The sequence below is a fragment of the Schistocerca piceifrons genome, chromosome 4 (genome assembly GCF_021461385.2).
Source record: "Schistocerca piceifrons isolate TAMUIC-IGC-003096 chromosome 4, iqSchPice1.1, whole genome shotgun sequence".
NCBI classification, from domain to species: Eukaryota; Metazoa; Arthropoda; class Insecta; order Orthoptera; family Acrididae; genus Schistocerca; species Schistocerca piceifrons.
The window spans coordinates 604050241-604066982 of NC_060141.1; the positions used below are offsets into that span (position 1 = coordinate 604050241).

Genomic DNA, 16742 nt, shown 5'->3' on the forward strand with positions numbered 1-16742 from the left:
ACTTCGTGAACATGGTGTTATCAGTCCTCTACGTACCATCAGCGAAAAGCTATGACGTGGACACGTTTTCCAAAACCACTGGGCCACGTGCAGTGCCCCTACGTTTCTGAACAATGTATAATGACTACGCTTTGCACACCTCTGCTATCTGCCCTGGAGGCGAAACTGAATCATACTTCGATTGGAACAATTGTGTGGTTGACGCTTCTGCGAGCGGACTTTGAGTGGTTAGCCGTCTGACAATCTTTAGTTCTCTCTCGAGCGCCAAGCGCTCGCGTCTTTTGCAGGTTCCTGCAGAGCCTTGTTACGCGTGATCGATTGCGCGCCGGCAGAACTTCCCTCGCCACTGTAATTTGTCGTTAGATAAATTTATTTTACTCCATCTGTAACTACTGCGATGCGGCTACGTTCCACCTTACATATATATACAGGGTGATTTTTTCCACCGTGTACAAACTCTAGGGATTAATCGACGAGAGAATACGAAACAAACAACGTCTAATAAAATTACATCCGTAAATGCAGAGTTTCCATGCTGGAGACCATTTATTCAATTATAATTTGTTACAGAGACTGATCTAACACGCGCTGTACCATGCAGCCACGGTTAGAGTATGCATGGTTTCCTCCTAGAGGGTGGTACTGTTTCTCGTATGTCAAGGCCTAGCGCTCTCTCCTGCCATAGTAAATGGTAATGTGTCCGATTCACTTCTCCTGCTGACTCAAGTTGGAAGTGATACAACGTTGTACACAATGATTCCCTATTCCAATCGAGATCTTGCTGACATCTTCTTTACTTCGGAAAGGCAAACGGCAACGGGCGGCAAGGTTTTATTTGGAGACCTAGCCCCACCGACAACAACCACAGCATTCATTCAATGTTTGCAACACTGTTTCGCCGTTTGTCTTAGACAAGAGGTACTCGAAATGTTCGCACACCAGACTTGGAGTAAAATGTGATTAACACTGTGGAAGGCGACCGCCGTGTCAGTACCAGGCAATTGGCCCGCTAGTACGGGGTAAGACAGACGACCGTGAGGAACATTCCCCATGACAGTTGTTACTACTTATAGCGTGTGCAGTTCTTACTAGCGACAGACGCTCGAGAGCAGTTTTGGCACTGGTTTCTTCACCAGGATTCCGGGATTTGTGTCGTCCATCCTAGACACATGTGAAGTACACGTGAGGTCAGCTTTACGCGGAGTGGTATCTTCACCTTTCAAAACAGTCATCTGTGAGATAGTATGCAGAAAACCCGTGGAATGGTGACAGCGAATCATCCGCATCGGTGCAGCCGGAATGTGTGGACCGGGATAATTGGCGACCGTATTTTGGGACCAGTCTTCCTTCCACGTTGCCTAACAGGCCGAAACTATCGGCGTTTCTTGCGGGTGACGTGGCCTCCCCTGTTGGAAGAAGTGCCATTGATCATTCGAAGGTATTTGTGGCTGCTAGATGATTGTGCTCCAGCTCTCTTCGCCGTTAACGTCCGGACGCATGTCAATCGTGTCTTCCACGGTCGATGGATCGGACGAGGGGGTCCAGTTGCGTGGCCTGCCCGTTCACCGGATCTCAATCCGTGCGGTGTCTGGTTATGGGGCCACCTCCAAAGTATCCTGTAGGCAGAGCCCATTCCAGATGTGGGGACACTGGAGCAGCGTATTCGTGCTGCCTTTGACACTGTTCGCATCCAGCATAATCTGTGAACGTGTGAGACAGAACATAAATACTACGCCGCGTACACGCGTGCGTTTAGGCGTATGGAAACCATTTTCAACACATACTGTAACTGTGGCTGCAGGGTGCAGCGCGTATTGGACCGCAGTCTCTGCAGCAATGTATGATTAAATAAATTTTCTCTAGCATGGAAACCATGAATTTCCGGACGTAAGTTCGTCAGACCTTTTCTGTTCCGTATCCTCTTATCGAAAATCCCTAGAGTTTTTACACGGTGAAAAAATCACCCTGTACACACACACACACACACACACACACACACACACACACACACACACACAAACAAACAAGCGCTTCTATCGACGGCGCTTAGTTGGCGAGAGTTGGAACTCTAAGAGATGGGATCACAGCCCACTTCAACTACACGCCTTCTGCGCTATGCGCTGATGCAGGATATTTTTGAGCAGTCCAGAAGTCCACCTCACCGTATTGTCGAAGTATCATACTACGGGGTCAGATACGGCGATTGTACTCCGCGGTGAGTGGATAAAAGCGGCCACCAGGGCCTACTCCGCGCGTTGTAATTCCTTATAAAGCTGCACATTCACCTCTTAAACATCATGATCCGTGCACAAGAGAGACCAGTTGAATCTATGAAATGTGAAGACCCTTTTCCAAATGTTATTCTGGATCACTCCGAAGGGAGAGGGCATCTGTCAGACTTCTTATCGGTAAAACAGGTAGTAATACCACTGGACCCTTTTATCCACGCTCGATATCCGAAACCTCTGGTATTAGGTACACAGCTGGCCACTAAAACTGCAATACAAAGAAGCACAGCAAATAACGAAATTTATCTATTGTGCGTATACATTATAGTAGGAAGAAACAAGAATAATTTTTAGGAATACCTTCATGGAATTGTGAGTTAATTTAGCATCAGCTGTATTAGGTATAGCTGTAATACCCATCGATGATGAGTGAAAATGTGTGTCGGACCTGGACTCACACCCGGATTTTCCATTCCGAGCGAGGTGGTTAGCACACTGGACTCGCACTCGGGAGGACGACGGTTCAAACCCGTTTCCGGCCATCCTCATTTAGGTTTTCCGTGATTTCCCTAAATAGTTACAGGCAAATGCCGCGATGGTTCCTTTGAAAGGGCACGGCCTGTTTCATTCCCCATCGTTCCTTAATTCGAGCTTGTGCTCCGTTTCTAATGACGTCGTTGTCGACGGGACGTTAAGCACTATCTATTCCTCCTCCTCCTCCTCCTCCTCCTCCTCCTCCTCCTCCGGATTTCCCACTTCTCCGGACCGACCCAAGTATTCACGTGTCAGCTGGACCTTTCATCACCGTCTAATCTGTTCATCCCTTCGTGCTCCCGCACGTAGAAGAATGAAATTATACTGACTCGAGACTATTGTTGTTATTATCGTCGTATGACCTGGCTAAGCCTTGTACGAGTAATACATATTTTACTCGACGATCCTACAGCCGTCGAAATATGCTTCGAAGTAAATTGGCTGAGTTGCGAATTCTTTTAGAATGAGTTGTATTGGTTATAGCTATACTAGGTATCGGTGAAATGTGAACATCTGAGCTGATGCCAAAAGAAGTCGCAATTCAGCCAATATATTTCGAAGAATATTTCGATGGGTTTAGGTTTGTCAAAATATGAAGTGCATGAATAAGTTTGTGAAGTTTATGACAGTACACAGGATGAAAAGTTTGGTACTCATATCTGCCACTTCGAGTAGTAACAATGGTTCTAAGCCGGCTGGACATCCGGGTCGAACTCAGATTGGATAAAAGATACGAAAACGTCATTCCATCCTCCTCCAACCCCAAGCCGGAGTTCATCAATTGCAGAGGCGGTTGCCAGGTAAACCGTGACCAGTTTTCAGCAGGTACGAGATCGGGCTAGAACAACACTAACGCCCTATGTTTGGTGGTACACCACGATAACATGGGCAACATGTTGTCGTCTTCATCTGGTACCAAGGCAGCTTCAAAGAGATCTAAGGCAGGACGCAACTACAGCCTTAGCATATCACAAACGTAGAAGCTGTCTACATCACCACCAGGTGCTCGTGTTGTATACGCAATGGCATCCTATAGTACACTACTGGCCATTAAAATTGCTAAATCAAGAAGAAACGCAGATGATAAACGGGTATTCATTGGACAAATATATTATACTAGAACTGACATGCGATTACATTTTCACGCAATTTGGGTGCACAGATCCTCAGAAATCAGTACCCAGAACAACCACCTCTGGCCGTAATAACGGACTTGATACGCATGGGCATTGAGTCAAACAGAGCTCGGATGGCGTGTACAGGTACAGCTGCCCATGCAGCTTCAACACGATACCACAGTTCATCAAGAGTAGTGACTGGCGTATTGTGACGAGCCAGTTGCTCGGCCACCATTGACCAGCCGTTTTCAACTGGTGAGAGATCTGGAGAATGTCCTGGCCAGGGCAGCAGTCGGACATTTTCTGTATCCAGAGAGGCCCGTACAGGACCTGTAACATGCGGTCGTGCATTATCCTGCTGAAATGTAGGGTTTCGCAGGGATCGAATGAAGGGTAGTGCCACGGGTCGTAACACATCTGAAATGTAACGTCCACTGTTCAAAGTGCCGTCAATGCGAACAAGAGGTGACCGAGACGTGTAACCAATTGCACCCCATACCATCACGCCGGGTGATACGTCAGTATGGCGATGACGAATACACGCTTCCAATGTGCGTTCACCGCGATGTCGCCAAACACGGATGTGACCATCATGATGCTGTAAACAGAACCTGGATTCATCCGAAAAAATGACGTTTTCCCATTCGTGCACCCAGGTTCGTCGTTGAGTACACCGTCGCAGGCCCTCCTGTCTGTGGTGCAGCGTCAAGGGTAACCGCAGCCATGGTCTCCGATATGATAGTCCATGCTGCTGCAAACGTCGTCGAACTGTTCGTGCAGACGCTTGTTGTTTTGAAAACGTCCCCATCTGTTGACTCAGGGATCGAGACGTGGCTGCACGATCCGTTACAGCCATGCGGCTAAGATGCCTGTCATCTAGACTGCTAGTGATTCGAGGCCGTTGGGATCCAGCACGACGTTCCTTATTACCCACCTGAACCCATCGATTCCATATTCTGCTAACAGTCATTGGATCTCGACCAACGTGAGCAGCAATGTCGCAATACGATAAACCGCAATCGCGATAGGCTACAATCCGACCGTTATCAAAGTCGGAAACGTGATGGTACGCATTTCTCCTCCTTACGTGAGGCATCACAACAACGTTTCACCAGGCAACGCCGGTCAACTGCTGTTTATGTATGAGAGATAGGTTGGAAACTTTCCTCGTGTCAGCATGCTGAAGGTGTCGCCATCGGCGCCAACCATGTGAATGCTCTGAAACGCTAATCATTTGCATATCACAGCATCTTCTTCCTGTCGGTTAAATTTTGCGTCCTTAGCACGTCATCTTCGTGGTGTAGCAATTTTAATGGCCAGTACTGTATGATACCAGGTGCTGGACCCAAATCACGATGACGAATGCAATCTGGCAACTTTCGTTCGCCTCTGAGCCTCCACACACTGATACGTCCAATGTTATGGCGTACGCAGGATTGGGACTTGTCTGCGAAGACGTCGCGTGTCCGCTCTTATACCTAATGTTGTCGGGCACGTCAGTCAGCGAGCCCCTCTGGTGCTGCATCAGGGAAAGCCCCACCACTGGTCGCCGTGTTGACGGCCCGTGGTACTTCAGATGTCGCCGCACTGTCCGTACGTATATCTGCTATGCTGCAATCAAGCACAGCATCTCACAGTATGTAATATGGCTGTACGATCCTACAAGGGTGGGCGAATCATTACGCTGTACTCCCGGGCACTAGTCGCATGGGTCCGTTAAGATCCTGCATGGCGTTGATAATGGCGCACATGAACCTATTGAGTATACTCGCATGACAGTCGTGGGATTCCAATCGACGCATCAGAATCATGGAACGATAAACTGGACTCTCGATTGGCCACGATCCCGCCGCATCATCTTACATTATTTACAGGTCGAACACAATTTTCCCGCCAACAACCAACGTTTAAACGCAATTTCTGAATGAGGCCCCGCTGTGCAATCTTTCCTTATATATAGATTGTATTATAGATATTAGTGGGGTCTGTTCTGTTGGACAAACACCACTCGGGGTGAAGCAGCAGACGTTATACAGCAATAACTGGGGTAACAAGAATGGAAAAGGAATAAGATGGGAAAGAGATAAGAAGGAAATAATGATTTCCAACCGCACAGGGCCCTGCGGCAATGCGACAGCTTGAATTGAAAATTTGTGCCAGACCAGGACTCCAATTCGGATGCTCTGCTTCTCTGGAACGGTTGCCTTAGCGGCCTCGGCCACCTGGACACACTTTCAGTCAAATCCAAATTCCCAACTTCCCGTTCGATCGCCTGAACGACCCCCGTCCATTAGCACCTACTCGTAGATTTCTGATTACCGTACGAGTTCGGGCGTTTGTGCGAACAAATGTCCTACAGAACAGACACCACTCATATCTATAATTTCATGGGCGCGACGGCTGTTACATGCAAAAGTTTCAGTGTGGATGCATAATCAACGTCCGAACTCTTATGGGAATCAGAAATCTGCGAGTAGGATGTTAATGGGCGGGGATCGTTGCGATGCAGCGAGCGAGAGATCGGGAATATGGTTCCGATGGAAAGCGTGTCCAGATGGCCGATGCGGTTTTATTTTATTTATTTTCTTTTTTTTTTTTTTGAGGGGGCAATTGTTTTAGGGCGAAAAAAAAAAAACAACGGAGGTCAAACGCACATACTACAACCTTAGAACATTAATAAGTAAAATGCGACTATAAATTAAGGCCAATCGACGGAAGTAAACAGAGCTAAAAACAAGGACCTCGTCTTGGATAAAGGCCCACAAAATACGTCTTAGGGACAGTGTAGGTTTGGGAATCAAAGACTAAATGTCCTTCGCCTTATTGCTAGTTCGGGTAAAAAGTAAAACGCAATCGGCAGCCCGCGAGTTGTTCGCTAAAACGGTCGACAACTCAGACGGCAAACATATACTGCAACTTAAGCGCTTAAAAAAGGATATTGGGTCAGGAAATGGCGAACGGTCAAAGGTTGATGACAAAGAGCACCACGTAACAAATGATGAAAGCTAAAATGACAGTGGCCAATGCGCGACTTAGCTAAAATGATCTCCTTGCCACGAGAGGGCCAAGAGTAGACTGGCTAAGCCATTGCGAGACGTTTAATCCCCGTGGAGGGAAGACCAGTGGTGATGCCAAAGTCACATAATCTGCCGACAGACGGCAACATCGAGATCATCTGAATCATAAAGCTAGTAGGCCACGGTAGGACTGCAGCCTCGCCAACAGCGTCAGCAGCCTCATTTCCCATCAGACCGACGTGACCACGAATCCACATGAATACCACAGTGGCACCCTCAACAGCGAGCGAGAGGCGGCTTTCCTGGGCCCGTTGCACTAAGGGATGGACTGTGTACAGCACACACAGGCTCTGAAGGGCACTATGATACTCTGAGCATGTGACACAAAAGCCTATGTCGCCGGATGTAGTGGGTGACGTGATACCGGGCAATGACCCTTACTATAAAAATCGAGCTGTGTTCTGGAAGCTGATACTAAAAACGGTCGGTGCCAATGGCAAAGGCACACCCGATACCACGGTCAGTCTTAAAGCCATCAGCGTACATGAAGGCGCTCTCGAGAAGTTGCATGCGAAGGCCGAGAAACTTACAGTGATAGATCGAATCTGGTGTAGTGTCCTTGGTAAGCAAATGAAGTCCAAGATGAAGACGGGCTGCCGCACAAAGCCAAGGTGGTGAAGGGTTCACAGCCATCGGGAACATGGCAGGTAGCGTGAAGTTAAGCTGCCGGAGCAATAGTCTAAAGCCAATTCCGGGAGGTAACAGAGAATAAGGGCGTGCCCCATTCAGGAGATCAAGAGAGTCATCGAAAGAGGAGGCATAGGCTAGGTGCATGGTATGGAAGACAAAAGGCAAGCGTATCACCTGAGGAAGACATCAAGCCGGTATGACAGTGGTAGTTCGGCAGCTTCTTCTACTTAGAGACTCTCAACCAGGCTGGTGTAAAACGCGCCAGAGGCCAAATATGTTCCACGATGGTGGATTGTGTGAAGCCAGGAGAAGATGGACGTACATGCAGATGAATAAACAAAACACGACAAGTGTAGTTTCGAACGGCCAGGGGATTGGTACAAACTGAAGAGGGTGGTCCGATACGCTCCCCAGGAAGTACTGCTTAGGACACGTAGGAAATTGAGGGACTGGGTACAGCATGCGGCCAGGTAAGACACATGGGAGGACCAAGAAAGCTTACTATGAAGTATGAGCCTCAGGAACTTTGTCATTTCAGCGAACGAAATAGCAACACGCCCAAGATGTAAAGACAGTGGAAGAAACCACTTTGGCGCCAGAAATTCATAGAAACTTCTGTCAGTGGAAGTGACAAAGCCATTGCCTATGCTCCACGAGTGAAGACGATCGAGAACCCACTGAAGACGCCGCTAATGGAGTCCATGGAGAACTCCAACAGATCATGAAGTCGACAACGAAAAGGGATCCAGAGATACCTCGCAGGAGACAGTCCACATTAGGGTTAACGGCTATGGCAACATGACGACACTCAGGACGAAGCCTTGAGACACCCCGTTCTCCTGGATAAAGGTGTCTGACAAGGCTGAACCACATTTACCTTGAAAATTCTGTCTCTTAAAAATTCCTGAAGGAAACGGGACAGGAAATCTTGGAAGTCTCACGTGTAGAGAGTACGGAGGATACCATTCCTTCAGCAGATGTCATAGGCTTTCTTCAAATCAAACAATACGGCCACAGCTGGTATTTTCGCAGGAAACCGTTCATTACAGGGGTTGAAAAAAAGACGAGATGGTTAACTGCATGACAGCGTGCACGAAACTCTCACTGTGCAGTGGTTAGTAGGCTGAGAGACTCAAGCCGTCATACCAGCCTGAAGTGAATCATACGTTCTATCACCTTGTAAACACAGCTGGTGAGAGAAATGGGGCGGTAGCTAGAAGGAAGGTGTTCATCCTCAGCGGGCTTACGTACGGGTATGACAGTGCCTTCACGCCAGCATCTGCGTAACGTGCTGTCTTCCCAAATGCGATTGTACGTACAAAGGAGAAAGTACCTGCCCGCAAGGTGCTGCAACATCTGAATGTGAACGTCATCCGGCCCCAGAGCGAAAGGTCAGGATGAGGTGAGAGTATGGTCAAGCTCTTTCACAGTAAAGGCAGCATTGAAGCATTCACAATTCCGAAAGAAGAAGGTATCACCCTAGTCGTCTCCACTCGTTTCCGAGGGAGGAAGATCGGGTGATAGTGAGTGGAGCTCGAAATCTCCGCAAAATAGCTGCCCAAGGTGTTTAAGGTAGCAACAGCGTCCACAATGGCATCATCTGCTACGGTCACGCCAGAAATCGGGGAATGAACCTCAGTCCCAAAGGAGATTGCTCCACACAATGGAAGGTGGAATGAAATTGTTAAGAGAAATAGTAAAGGAAATCCAGCTAGCTTCTTTGCTATCCCGAAGAATGCGACGACACTGAGCACGCAACTGTTTATAACAAATACAATTCGTCATTGAAGGATGATGGTTAAAAAAGTGGAGCTCTCCAAATACAAATCACATCATTGCACGTCCCAGTCGACAAAGGGACTGGGACGTGGCGCAGTAAAGTATTAGTGCAAGATATGGATCATTCTGTGGCGATAAGGGTAAAGTTCGTAAGGTACTCTACCTGGTCATCACAACTGGGGGAAATGCTGTTCGTCGAACGTCACCAGGGAGCAGTAAAGTCTTCAGTCTGCCTTAGAAAGCTGCCAATTTGGTTTACACGCAGGTGGGGTAGGAGTCAGCAAATGGATAGCACACAGGAAATCGTCGCTCGATTACATGACAGAGGGGTCAGACCACTCGAGATGAGAGGAAAGCTTGACAGTGCAGAACGAGATGTCCAAATGGGAATACGAGTAGGTGTTTGTGCAATGGATGCTTCAGTGTTAACACAGATGAAGTTGTATTGAATGTGAAGGTCAGCCAAGAGGGAATCTCTCAGACAGGTACTCTAAGAGCACCAAATGGGGACGGTGGGTGTTAAGCCGCCGAGCACCAAATATGGGGGAGGTAGCAGACCAATAAGCTGGAGTGAGTTAGTCCCAGTGACAGTTAATGACGGAGGGATGTAGACATTACAAAGAAAAAAAAAAGTGAAACGAGGAAGGAAAATGCAGAGTGCAAGCTGTTGCAGTCGGTTGTTCAACGAGATAGTTTGTTTATGGATTTATTCCTGAATGAGCAATATGACTCCCCCATGAGATGGAAGGCTGTCCTTATGGGAAGGGTCAAAGCGGACTGGAAGGAAACGCGAGAGGTAAATTTAGTTTTCTGGAGGCCGCTAATCCAAGAGCAGCCGTGATTCCTCCTAGTTACAGCTAATGGCGCAAACGTTCCATTGGAGGAGAGTCGTAATGGCGAATGGTGGGGGGGGGGGGGGGGGGGGGGGGAGAGGAGGGAACAAACTAAGGGCAGTAACCTCGACGGCTGCCGAGTGCCAGCCTTCAAAGACGCACTGATACATGTCGCAAAGGCAGGAGGATCCTGTTCTTATGAAATATACAGAGACGTTGGCATTCTCCCTAGGTCACCCTGCAGACTCCAGGGCAGAAATATGGTAGGCAGAGCGCACCGGTGAAATGGAGGTCAGCAGGGTGAGGGTATCATGCAATGACACCGTTAAAGAGGGTCTCTGAGTCAGGAGAAGACTGACTGCTTTTGTTCGATTTCTTAGAGCCTTTATGGTTGGCAGACGAAGACTCAGACTTTTGTTGGCTGAAAGGATATAGAAAGATCTTCGTGGGAGTGTTCCTTTTATCCTTAGTGGTGTGCAGATTGTGTAGCAGGTGATTTCGCCGCCTGGGGCGAAGATCTGGTGGCGCGTTGTGTAGCTGTAGGAGGGGGGGACGGAGATGCTAACGTGATACTGGGCGATTTCACAAATGCGCTATTGAATTGGAGGTCTGAAGTCTGCGTGACCACGTCCTTCGTGGAATGAGGCACAGCAAGGGTGGTACTCTAAGTGCTGGATAATAAAATGCAGGGTTTTCGACTAGCCAACAACTTTCGCGCAACAGTGTAGTATACTTTTTCCTCCCTGGAACTCCTGGATGGCCCACTCATCAAGATGCGCACATGGGACACTCACGAGTAGCGGCGGCATGACTGCTATTACATTGACATAGTAGGGGGGGAGGGGGAAAGGAGGAGGATGGGGGAGGAGGGGGGGCAATCGGCCTTATGAGCATCTATAACCGGAAGTAACATATTTGACCGTGTTTTGACAGGACACGCGAGTGTGGTTATAACGCTGGTAATGGTACCAACATATCGGGTTTGGAATGTACAATCGGACTGTGATGACTTCATAGTCTCCCTAAATCTTCGATGGATGCACTACTCGATCAAATGTCAGAAAAAAAGAGTGCATGAAGGTACGAAGTTTGCATAATTTCCCTCTCGGTTAAACCATCAAGCATCTGAGTGTAAATAACACCACATGAAGAATTCAGCGTACGTTAGGCCTCGACACGAACAGGACAGCGGTGGAGGAGTTAAGCTGTAAGCAGTTGTAGGGCCTGACAATCGCAACTGGTCTCCAGAAACCAAGTTCCATTACATAAGTGAGAGCAAGATTTCACTGGACCTGCACTTGCAGCAATTCTTTTATGAACAATAAATCCTTAGTAGATGTAGTCCGAGATGATGATGATGACTGGCTCATTGGAAGAAAATCCTCCATGATTGCCATCATCTTCGATGGCGCGCTCTTTCCGACTAGTGGCTTCATCACCTGCATTAGGTGATTGTTCACACCTCAGGTCATACGTTCAGAACAACAGACAGAGGGACCAATTAGCAATTGGGAAGTTGACACCTCAGACAATCACCACTCCCAGGGTCTGGCCTGTACCCGGGGGTACGTGCGAACCTTACCTGTTGACCTTTACCAGCGTACAGGGAGGAAGAAGAAACAAAGAGACCTCAAACGCCGAAGCGGAGGAAGGGGAGGAAATGGAGAACGAAGAAAGAGGGAAAAATCAGACGAGAGACTACTCCAATGCCGACTTACCGAAACTTCAAAGTGCATTCCAAAAAATACGCAAGACACGTTCCCCAATGGAGGAGAGAAAAATGGCAGGATGATAGACCTGCCGCACGGAGGAGGAAGAGGTGTTGCGAATGGTGTCGCATGGTAGCCAAGCATGAATTCACTGAAGAGTGGTGAGCCCCCCAGAGGGCTGACGGGGTTAAGACAACTGTTCCAGAGAAGCGGAGCATTGGAGTTCAAGTCCTGGTCTGGCATATATTTTCAACTCCCGCCGTTGCATTGTCCCAATGTGGCTGGTGTTTTCTTCCTATCTCCTTCCTCCATCCCGTTTATTTTGCATTGCTTTCAGCCCAATCATTCTTATGTATAGAACGCAGATGGCTTTATTGCTAACTGCATTGTGCGGTTACACTGAAATGCTGTCATTCGCATATCCATGCCTGTAGTAAACTTCATACCCACTTGACGTTTGTTGTACGCCGTCTTCGTGATGCTGCAATTTTAATTTTGACATTTCATCGCCTTTTTCGTCGGTCCTAGCCAATGAAGTGTGAAAACATCGATATAGAACTAAACACTTGTTTACAGTGCAAGGTGTGAAATAAATGCCATTAACTTTTTCCTCTAGAAAACACACACACACACACACACACACACACACACACACACACACACACACACACACGAACAGAAACACACACACAGGAACAGAAACACACAGAAACAGAAACGGGGCTAGAGTGGGTAGTGAGTGTTATGTAGAGCAAATCCAATGCACAAATGTCGTCACGAGTATGTAATGCACCTCTAAAGCGGCTCGGACAACTGAATGGAAACGTGCACATACCTTTGATGAATGAGGCGTCGTGACGACGTAATGTTTGGAGCGCTTGACGCCGCTCGGGGTGGGTCTCTTGTACAACACGAACTTACTGCGTCGGCGCCCGCGGTCGCCAGGCGGAAGGAAACCGTTGTACCTGAAAACCAAGAGACGGTATCAGTCACAAAATATTGCAGCTAGGATCTATGGACTGATGTTACCGTTATTGTAATAAACTAATACGGAATGAATCTGAATTCGGCTACGGTGCTATAAACAGAAGGGTGCCGCGAAGTTTTTTTCTGGGTTCTGAAATAATTTTTACCAATGCGTTGTAAATCAAGTATGTTTGGAACCACACGCAGTACTGCAGATAACTTCGGGGCAGCTAATCTGATTTCATGGGCCACTGGATCGAAAAATGTTACTCGTTATATTGTACATCAACTAGACCTTGCTGTAGTAAACTACCATGGTACTTTCATCAACTTTATCTTTCCTTTATTTAGATTCATCTACAAAACACTCTAATAGCAGTTCGAAAGTAAAAACGGTTTTGGACAATATCCACTTGCTTTCCAATGATTGTTTGGATAAAGAGTAGGGAATAGTAAAAAAGCTAACATTATTTAATAATCAACAACTGCTATTCTGAAGTAAACTGTCGTAGTTCAGTGATTCTTACTGTAAGATATATGGCCAATATCTGTGACGGAAGGTTCTAACCCCTTTCTATTTTCCTGGCCCCAACATCCCATTCATGTGGCCAGGCGCCGAGTCAGCTTTTTCAGAAGGTCAAAAGGACATCAATAATTCGATACGAGTACATGCATGAATTAGTTATTACCATGATTGTTATGTTGTTAACTTTTTTCGCAAGTACCTAATGATTTATACGAGTCCGGGTAACCAACAGTTTCGTCCTCAAACGAAGCTGTACGCTAATATTAGCGTATTTAGACGTATGCATCACTCGTGGAAGTTGAAGAGTCTGACATCGTCGTCAGTTCTAAGGAGATGATACATAATAACGTTTTTCGATCGCCACGTGTAATATGAGGCATGAAACTCATGTAAGGGCGGTAAAATGATGTACTATCTTTCGTGCGTACCAAAGGTCATCCACCTGATATTCAACTGTAATGCTTTCTGACGAGAACAAGACTACATACACGGAGAACGGTCGCGGCGAACAACTTTGTGAAATCACCCGATTAGAAGCTCGATGAACATAAAAAAAAAAACTAAAGCGCTCCATAGATCGGGTTCGACATGCACGCAGGACTTCTAATTCCAGGCCATTTTCATGTTATATAACCATAAACTCCCGGTGTTCTCAAAGTATGTAGCAACGTTACTTGCTAGTGCAACGTAGATGATCAATTTTCTGTCTGATAAGCTTGACTACTCTAGTCATATGAGCATCAGCAACTTGCCCATCAGTGTCAAATTAAGGACTCCTCCCCTCCACTCCCTCCCCCTCACATAACTGAATAAATAATAGGAAACAACGAACCCGCATGGAACAAGTTCATCGGGCATTTAGTTCTTCAGAAAGTAACACCCGACTAAGACAGAGCTCGGAACTATCTAAAATCGACAAAGGATGAATATCATTGGAGTATGCGGATATACATCGACTTTTAAGCTTTTGGAACGCATTACAATATGGAAGCACTTTCTGTGGGACTACATGCTGTATATGGTTATAACGTGTGTTTACGTTGTTTTTGGATTCATCATGCAACAATGTGGTAATGTCCTTGTTAATGTTACTGACAAACACAGGCGTGTTTTCCAAGACAGATGAAAATGACTTACATGAGTCGACAATGGTTATGCGAATAAATGTACAACGTAACTGGCAACTGGATCGTTTGTTTTCAACAAACATATACAGTCGACTTTTGTCAATTCGAACCTCGATAAATCTAATTTCTTGACAAATTGAACGAGTTGTCCGGTCGCTTGTAAAAACCTCAAGGAATCTAAGAATACTCTGTGTATTGGTAAGTTCGATACATCTAAGCCAATTTCACGAGAAACCACTCGCGAGTATATGATATTTCGACAATGTAACTCTAAATCAACGGTGGCGATTCGATTTTTATTCGTCAACTTTGTTGGCAGCTGTTTCGCCATTCAACTCATCGCAGCACTTCCTTGTTTCCTCAAAAGATCTGAGTTTCGTTGAAAAATAATAATACGGTTCCCTTAGGTACGTCAATAAATTTGTGTCTTGGATTTGAAATACTAAATTAAAAATCAATGTATGGGTAAAAATAAACCTTTATATGAGTAGTTGTGATTGATCTATGATTACATTTGTAATAAAATACAAATGTTACTGAATTACGGCAGGCGTAATAGTTTGAACTCTATTTTGAACAGGCTAGCCTTATCTGTTTTTTCCTCTATTCCAGCCTGATGGGTCAATACTTCGTTAATTCGAATTCTTTCTGAGGTCTTGCGAATTTCAAGTTATCGAGATTCGACTGCATTTTATCGTTGCTAGACAGAAATGGCGAAAAATATTCCGACAAAATTAAGGCAGAGTTAAAAATACAAAAGCAAGAGGATAAATCAAATAGAATATCACTGTATTATTTCAGTGATTTTTATACAGGGAGACTTTTCGATGTGTACGATGCATCACCTACATATAATTAGCACAAAAAGATTTTTTTGCTTGTCCAACGGTTTAATCAATAATTAACGTGAACGATTTTTTATGTACTGCTTGATAAAGTGAAGCACTCAGTAGGCGAACGTGTTCTACCGTGGACGTATCTGGGAATCTTCATGACCACAGGAGTACCTCATCTGATCGTTTATAGAGAGAGGTGTCATGTGTGGACGAGCATTGTCTAGTCTAAAAGTAGTACCACGATACCGTTGCATGAAGGGTAACATATGAGTAACGCCGCTGTGCGTTTCCAAAATGACTGGAAGATTGGAACCTCTCCACAGGCCGCCATCATACTAACCGATGATGGACATCCGGAGTAGTACAGAATCACGATTCACTGCTGCAAACAATACGATGCCATTTATCAACAGCACATGTATCCCAGTCACGACACCACCTCAAACTCTGCGGTATGTGGCGGTGTGGTGACAGCAACCTACTCATATGATGGTGAAACTTCCTGGCAGATTAAAACTGTTTCCAGAAACATCCCCCAGGCTGTGGCTAAGCCAAGTCTCCGCAGTATCCTTTCTTTCAGGAGTGCTAGTTCTGCAAGTTTCGCAGGAGAGCTTCTGTAAAGTTTGGAAGGTAGGAGAAGAGATACTGGCAGAAGTAAAGCTGTGAGGACCGGGCGTGAGTCGTGCTTCGGTAGCTCAGATGGTAGAGCACTTGCCCGCGAAAGGCGAAGGTCCCGAGTTCGAGTCTCGGTCGGGCACACAGTTTTAATCTGCCAGGAAGTTTCATATCAGCGCACACTCCGCTGCAGAGTGAAAATCTCATTCATATGATGGTAATTCGCGCTACGCTGGCTGCTGCTAGTGTCAGACCAATGGTGCAGCACGAGACAGAATACTGCAGGGAATCGACTATTTGTTTTTCTGATGTGACATCAGACCCTCCATTTCATGAAACACGCAAAAAATGCGAAAGGAAAAAAAAGTGGGGACTTTGCTGCTCCAACTATATAAGTAAGTCAAAGAGTTTAAAAAAGGGCGTAACAGCAGTTGCGACATAGCAGGTAAAAGAAAATTGAGATAACCCAGGCAGCATCGTGCACAAGAGGGTCTAAATGCACAACAAGGTTAGGGGGGACGAAAGAACCCTGCGGATGCAAGAGGGAGGTCACTAACTCTCCAGAGCTACAGCGATCAGCCGACAGGTCCTTGATGTTTGCGACCAAAAGATTTTTAGGATAACACAGGAATATGCCTTTTAAGCAACTCAGAGAATCGCTATAGATCAGGAAGTTCGTCGCGGCCAGGGATTTGCTGTACCGCAAATCCTGAGCTAGTTAACAAGCTCAGCAGCGTATACACTACTGGCACTCGGCAGTGTGC

At 46.4% G+C, this 16742-nt stretch overlaps 1 protein-coding gene across 4 annotated transcripts in view; it reads right to left on the bottom strand.

Annotated features, from left to right (window-relative positions):
* Positions 1–16742, bottom strand: part of LOC124794874 (protein pellino) — a 451201-nt gene that overhangs the window by 116819 nt on the left and 317640 nt on the right. For all 4 annotated transcript variants that reach the window (XM_047258555.1, XM_047258553.1, XM_047258554.1 and 1 more), the window contains exon 3: positions 12744–12873. In XM_047258555.1, coding sequence (XP_047114511.1) covers positions 12744–12873 — 130 coding nt within the window. The remainder of the gene's footprint in view (positions 1–12743; positions 12874–16742) is intronic.